Source organism: Echiichthys vipera (assembly GCF_963691815.1).
Source record: "Echiichthys vipera genome assembly, chromosome: 6".
Classification (NCBI taxonomy): Eukaryota; Metazoa; Chordata; class Actinopteri; order Perciformes; family Trachinidae; genus Echiichthys; species Echiichthys vipera.
In genome coordinates, this window is record NC_139831.1 from 8829777 (window position 1) to 8836666 (window position 6890).

The 6890-nt window shown below is 42.0% G+C and overlaps 1 protein-coding gene across 1 annotated transcript; it reads left to right on the forward strand.

Annotated features, from left to right (window-relative positions):
• Positions 1–605: 605 nt before the first annotated feature.
• Positions 606–3471, forward strand: zic3 (zic family member 3 heterotaxy 1 (odd-paired homolog, Drosophila); the record flags this gene model as incomplete). Its single annotated transcript, XM_083915058.1, has 3 exons — positions 606–1794; positions 2548–2711; positions 3289–3471. The coding sequence occupies exons 1-3, from the start codon at positions 804–806 to the stop codon at positions 3469–3471; spliced, it is 1338 nt and encodes a 445-aa protein (XP_083771184.1). The 5' UTR covers positions 606–803.
• Positions 3472–6890: the final 3419 nt, after the last annotated feature.

Genomic DNA, 6890 nt, shown 5'->3' on the forward strand with positions numbered 1-6890 from the left:
TTGACGGATAGTTAGATACTTTGCAAACATACAAGTCTCTCTATTATAAGTTAAACTTTCCTTAATTTAAATGCCAATTTTATGTTGCAGAATAACTTTAAGTGTTCCTGTAAAATAACACACACGTGTTCCACTGAAAGTTTCAACGGGATACGGTTGAGGAAAAAAACTTGCAGTATAGGTATAATAGCATGCACTGATGATTTTTTTATTTATTTATTTAAGTAAACTGCTCAGGAGTTTCTTGAGGAGTCAGGTAAGGCTGCATGAGACGTGCACTGCACATAACACATGCAGGATCTGCGCTAGAGTGCCCCGTTATACCTGCAAAATAATGCCTGTAAGAGCCAATCAAATGAAACCAATTGAGACGACCTGCCATCTTCAATACCAAACAGTGCCAATCACCAGAAATCTAGCCAATTAACACCCTCCTTCGCAGTCACGTGTCGGAGGGGTAGCTGAGCGCTGATTGGCTGCCGTAGCACTGCCTCCCGAGTTCATTTATGTTCTGGGAGTGAGTGATTGACTTTATCAGTCCAAGGACATCATCCGCCTGGAAAGGGGGGGAAGTTTGATCCTCTTTCTCACGGATCGCAGTCAACGGGAGTTTTTTTTTCCTCCCAACTCTTTACGCATAGGATTTTTCCCCGTTTTGGTTCCGTTTGTTTTTTTTATTTTAGGATTTTTTTCGCAAAACGTGGTTCATCTCGGCGCGGTGTCTGCAGCTTGCGCGCTCCGCTACACTGGATTTTAATTTTATTTTCTGTTTTCTTCCCGTTTCCTAAGTTTGCTTCAAGCTCATGACTATGCTTCTTGATAGCGGTCCGCAGTTTGCATCGTTAGGAGTGGGGGGTTTCGGGACACCACGGCACCATGATATCGGGAACAGAGACCCGGGTCTGGGGCTGAATCCCTTCACCGATTCCTCCCACTCCGCAGCTTTCAAAATCAGCCCCGTTGCTCACGATATCGCCTCCAGTCAGACATCAGCTTTCACCCCGCAAGCCACTGGATATGCAGCTGCCCTGGGACACACTCACGGCGGGCAGGTGGGCTCGTACGGCGGGGGAGCGTTCAATTCAACACGGGACTTTCTCTTCCGGAACCGGGGTGTTGGAGAGTCCACAGCGCCTGGCGCCCAGCATGGGATCTTTGCAGCTTCGGCGGGGAGTCTCCACGGGCCGCCGGGGATCACCGACAACCCCGGACATCTGTTGTTTCCAGGACTTCACGACCAGGGGGTGAGCCACACTTCACCGAGTGGACATGTAGTAAACAGCCAAATGCATCTTGGCTTACGCGGGGACATTTTCGGAAGACCCGATCCATATCGTCCGGTCGCGAGCCCTCGGACAGACCCCTACGGGGCTCAGCTCCACAACTACAGCCACCCCATCAACATGAACATGGGGATGAATGTGCCGACACACCACGGTCCAGGGGCGTTCTTTAGATACATGAGGCAACCGATTAAACAAGAATTATCCTGCAAATGGATAGACGAGAACCAGATGAACAGACCCAAAAAGACATGCGACAGGACTTTCAGCACCATGCACGAGATGGTCACTCATGTGTCCATGGAGCACGTCGGCGGCCCCGAGCAGAGCAACCACATCTGTTTTTGGGAGGACTGCCCGAGAGAAGGGAAATCTTTTAAGGCCAAGTACAAACTCGTCAATCACATTCGTGTCCACACGGGCGAAAAACCGTTCCCATGCCCGTTCCCCGGATGTGGGAAAATATTCGCCAGATCGGAAAATTTGAAAATCCACAAAAGAACACACACAGGTAGGCACCAGCAATAGCATGGCACGGCGTGCGTAAAATAATAAAGTGAAGCTACTGTGGAGTGGAAATGCTGTGTCTTGTTTTAGAGTGCTCCAAAATAAGTGCATGTCTTTGTTGTTTACAAGAACAATCTGAGAACGTGGGCCCACATTTATCACCATGAGCAGTTCCCACTATTGTTATTAGTGCCGTTTATTCTGAACCGTCTCTAAATACAGCAATACACAAGTGGTGGCTCAGTAATGCAGAAAATGTGGTTCTGTTGAGAAACCCCGAGTTAACCCTCATTATTGCGCGTAGCTTTTATTCTGAGAAGTTGTGTGCTTGTTAAAGTTTGAGTGCACTAGCAGCAAATGTGCTATTTAGACGCATTAACTCTCGTGCTTTCCGAGCGTCATAAACAATTATAATGAATCAGTTCCCGGCTGTGTTTATAATTCTCGTTCAGCTATTGACCTATATAGTGCAGAAGATGCCCTGTTGATTCAGTGTTTACTTCATAGGAGCGAAAAGCACAGAGCAGGACAGTAGTAGCATGAAGGAGCAGGCCTCTTGAATAAATAAAGCCTGGCAGAGCAGAGTGTAGTAGTGGAGCTGTATCCATGTCGCCCCGAAAATGTAGGTTACTCTTGTTATATAATAGACTGCAGACAATTTACATCTCGGAGCTTCGGGTTTACTGGTGGTGTTACAATGGGAGTTTGTTTGTGCGGGGCCATTGGGGTAATTCATGGTGTGTATTTAATCCTGCAGGTGAGAAGCCGTTTAAGTGTGAATTTGATGGCTGTGACAGACGCTTCGCCAACAGCAGCGACAGGAAAAAGCACATGCATGTGCACACATCAGACAAGCCATACATCTGCAAAGTGTGCGACAAGTCATACACACACCCCAGCTCTCTCAGGAAACACATGAAGGTAATTAACGTCTTCATTACTCCTTAAACACATTAACACACACACACACAGACATACACACACCCTTCACCACCACCCCTCCACCACCTCCACCTCCACCACCTCCACCTCCACAGACAGGGACTATCACAACTTCAAGCATTTCCTAAGATGTTATAGCACTGTCACTTAGTCTATGAGTGACACTTCACACTCTCAATTAAACAATTGCAATATATCAGTGAATAAGTTGACTCTTTGATTCTACACACTCAAGCCTTGTGTCCTTCTTTAAACGTGTAACCCAGTTTAAATAAATCTGTTGAATGTTCTCTTTTTATATATTTTTTTAAATCACATGCTTTAAGAAAAACTACATTTTAGGATAAACATTTAAAGCGTACTGATGTGATGTTTTGCAGTGTGGAAGTTGCCGTGTCTGGTTCAAGTTTGCTGTGTGTTTACTATTAGAGCAGCTCTGTAAAATCCAGTTAATCCGCATTTAGGTTCAGCAGCCTTCTATCGAGCCACGTTAATCATATCGTATGTCAGTCTTAGTGACTCTTTATTCATTTATTTATTTTTATTCTTTTTGCAGGTACATGAGTCTCAAGGATCTGAATCGTCTCCAGCAGCAAGCTCTGGATATGAGTCGTCCACACCACCAGTGTTGGTCTCAGCCAACACTGAAGACCCGACAAAAACACCGCCGTTAGCCGTGCAAAACACGTCCGGTCACAGCGAAGGACTGGCACCCAACTTTAATGAATGGTACGTTTGAAGTCCGAAGAACAGACCCTCTCTCAATGTGGACCACGGGGTTGAGGATAAAAAAAAACCTTAAAAACTATATCTGTTCTCTTCACAAACACACACACACACACACACACACACACACACACACACACACACACACACACACACACACACACACCACACACACACACACACACGCACCCACACACACATGCTGTCTGACACACACGAATGGGATTGGGACGACAACAACAACAGCGACAAGAGGAGATGAGAGCAAAAGCCAGCACCATGCAGGCCACGTCCGTTCTCAGGATCACGCAATTTGACTTTTATTCCGCAGTTTTGAGGAAATCAAATAAAATCACGAATAAGTAAAACAAACAAACAGAAAAAAAAACCCGTAATACTTTCTCAGTATAAATAAATGTTTTTTTTAACTTTTAGTTTACAGAAAAAAAATGTTTTATTTTTCATTTTATGTATTTTCTCAAATTTTTATTTAAAAAAAAGAATAAAAAGGAAGATTATTTCACGCTGTTTTATATGACGGTGACGCGCTATTGTCGCCTCTTCGATTGATTGTTGGAACTTCAAACAGTCTTAAGAAACGTGCCAAAGTCTTTGTCATGAACTTGAACACAGAAAAAAAAAATCCTAAATAAATATTATACTCGTGAATGTATTTCCTTGTTTGATGGGGTCGAATCTATTGTCAACGTCCGTTTTCAGGTGGAGAAATGTGGTATTAGGTTACGATTGTTACCGTTGAATATAACGTTGCCTTTTGTTAATACCGTTGTAAATACATATCCATGATGCCATATTTATCAATTTGTAATTTAATTATGGGTATAAGTTCTGAATCTTAAATGATATTTATGGAAATGTTTTCTAACAAGAACTGTACAGTTTTGGTCATAACCAGCTTAACATTGAACAAATGATAAACTCTAAAGCTCCAACATCTCGATTGTATCCTTCTGTTTTTTCTTTTAACCAATAGGCCTATATGTGTCTTATTTGGATCGAAGAAATCATCTATATGAATATTATGGATTTGTCTATATATATTGCAGATATTTCCGTCACTTTTATTTTCTTTATGAGACCATTGACATGTAAATCATCGACTCTGTAGAACTGAGTTCAGTTGAGCTGAGAAGCTATAAAACGGTTCTGTTGATATCTTTATTTTTGGTTCAATTTAAACTTTTTTGTGTGTGTGTTTTACTTTGATAGAATCAGACATAGATGTCAAATTCGTAGCATAAACTCAGTATTGAAAAAAAAAAAAAAAGAATAAACCCATCAGCCTTTTGCACTCCTACTACAGGTCTTAGACGAGTGTGCGAAGTTCATGATTTCCAAATCAAGGTGACAGCATTTTGAGTATTTCAAATTCGGGTCAAGGACCCAAATATATGCGCCAGTATGGCATTCTTTATAGTTCCAGCAATGTCTTTGTGCAAGTATGTTTAAATGTGTGCATCGGCAACAATGGAACTGTCACAACACAGTATCTTCAAAAATAAAAAAAAGTTTTTTTGTCTGTCAGCTTGCATTGTTTTAAATGTAATTCTTCTGTGAAACTAAGCGTGTTATTTGTTGTGGTGTTGCATATAGAGCAGTTTGATTACACATTTGCTTGTTTTGTGTGAATAACTTGTCAGGATGACATTTTTTTTGTGTTTAACAAAAATTTAGAGGAAAGGAATTCTAGATCTATGTGGGTTTTGGGGGGAGAACACGTTCAGTGGCAAAAAAAAGAGTTACAGCATTGCATTGTAACCCTTTCTCAAGAATTAAATATTATGCATACACAAAATATATTGTGCTCATATGAGAACAATTTCAGACCACCAGCACTACTTTTAAAACAAAATGAAAAAAAACGGTACCTCGTGACAGTGATATATGAAATACGTTTATTTAAATAATTTAAGGAATATATGTTTTATATGCTATTTTCTATACCTTAATTTAAATGAAGTACTTTTTCTTATTCCCAACACCTTTCTGTCCCGTGTCCAGAGGTCGGCGAAAATATCTGATGTATAATCACAGCTAAAATGTGATGTTGTAACACTTTCTGGGAGAAATGGGTCACACTCCAAGTTATTCCTGAAGAGCAAAAATGTTTTACTGATGAACTGTGTCACTGTGCCATTGAGGCAACAGCAGGCCTATGCGTTAGCCTATTTAGCTACCAGAGGCAAAGGTTCCTTGTACTTTTTAGGCTACTGTATGTTGGTTGATTTGTTTTACCAACTATTTATGAAGAAATGTGAACGGAAATTTTGACTGAAATTAAAAAAAACATTATGAAAAGCTACTTTCAGACTGGGACGTTGATTATTATCACCATGTTGTTCTGCTCCCCGCATCTTTATGCATATAGGCGACACTGCTTGTCATGCTGTTTGTATCAGACTAGTAGGAGTCACTTGAACTTGACACTGATTAAGGCGCCATCTTAGTATTTTGGCTGTGTGTGTATGTGTGTGTGCGTGTGAATGGGAATATTGAGGGGGTGGGGGGGCAGGTTAGAGAATCACTTCTTGGCACAGGGGTTTGAGATTGGGGATGTAGGTCATCCATCTACGGCTGCAAAAGTTGAACATGCAACGTGTTTATTTCATTAAATTAGTGCTTATAATCCTAACGTGAAGAATGGACGACGGGCAACTGAGGACACTGTGTGACCGTGAAAGTGGGGTACGTTGCCAAAAGTGACGCTGCCTCAGCGTCTCCCTATTAACAAGGAACCGCTTCATAAAATCAACCAAAGGAGTTACAACACATCAATGGACGCCATAATAAGCATTTAAACGGCGAAGAATCAGTAGGCTACATGCCCAGGCTCCGCATCTCTAATACAACACAGTGTCATTTACCCAATGGTTTATAACGCCACATCCACTCGAATGCAGGGAAAACAACACATGCACTCTCTGTATAATATGAAAAACTGCTGCAAAGAGAAGACTTGGCTGATTTACTCCTCTAAGGCAAAGGAGTTTTACACCAACCCCCCACAAGGTGCACCCCACCCCCACATATCCTGCTTCATCTATAAAAAGATTTGGGAATATTGATTCAAATTCTGCTTTTGACTTTTTGCGCAAGCGCAACCTTTGCATTCCCTTTGATTTCATTTATTTTCACCCCCTCCTCCCCCTCCCTCCTCTCCCCGCTCGTCTAGTCGCACATTTCAAGTTCCCCCTCTCAGACACCGTGACGTCAAATAACCGAGACCCGGCTCCCTCCGAAACACGGCGGGCTCACATGGAGGCTACACTTTTACGCATGCATCTGGGACGTGCTAAACCGAAAGGTGGCGGCGCTCTGAACTACAATAGATGATTGTCATGAGGAGAGAAGCCAAATGTGATAATGAAAGAAATAAAACGTTAACATTTAATTTTTTTTTTTTACATCTTA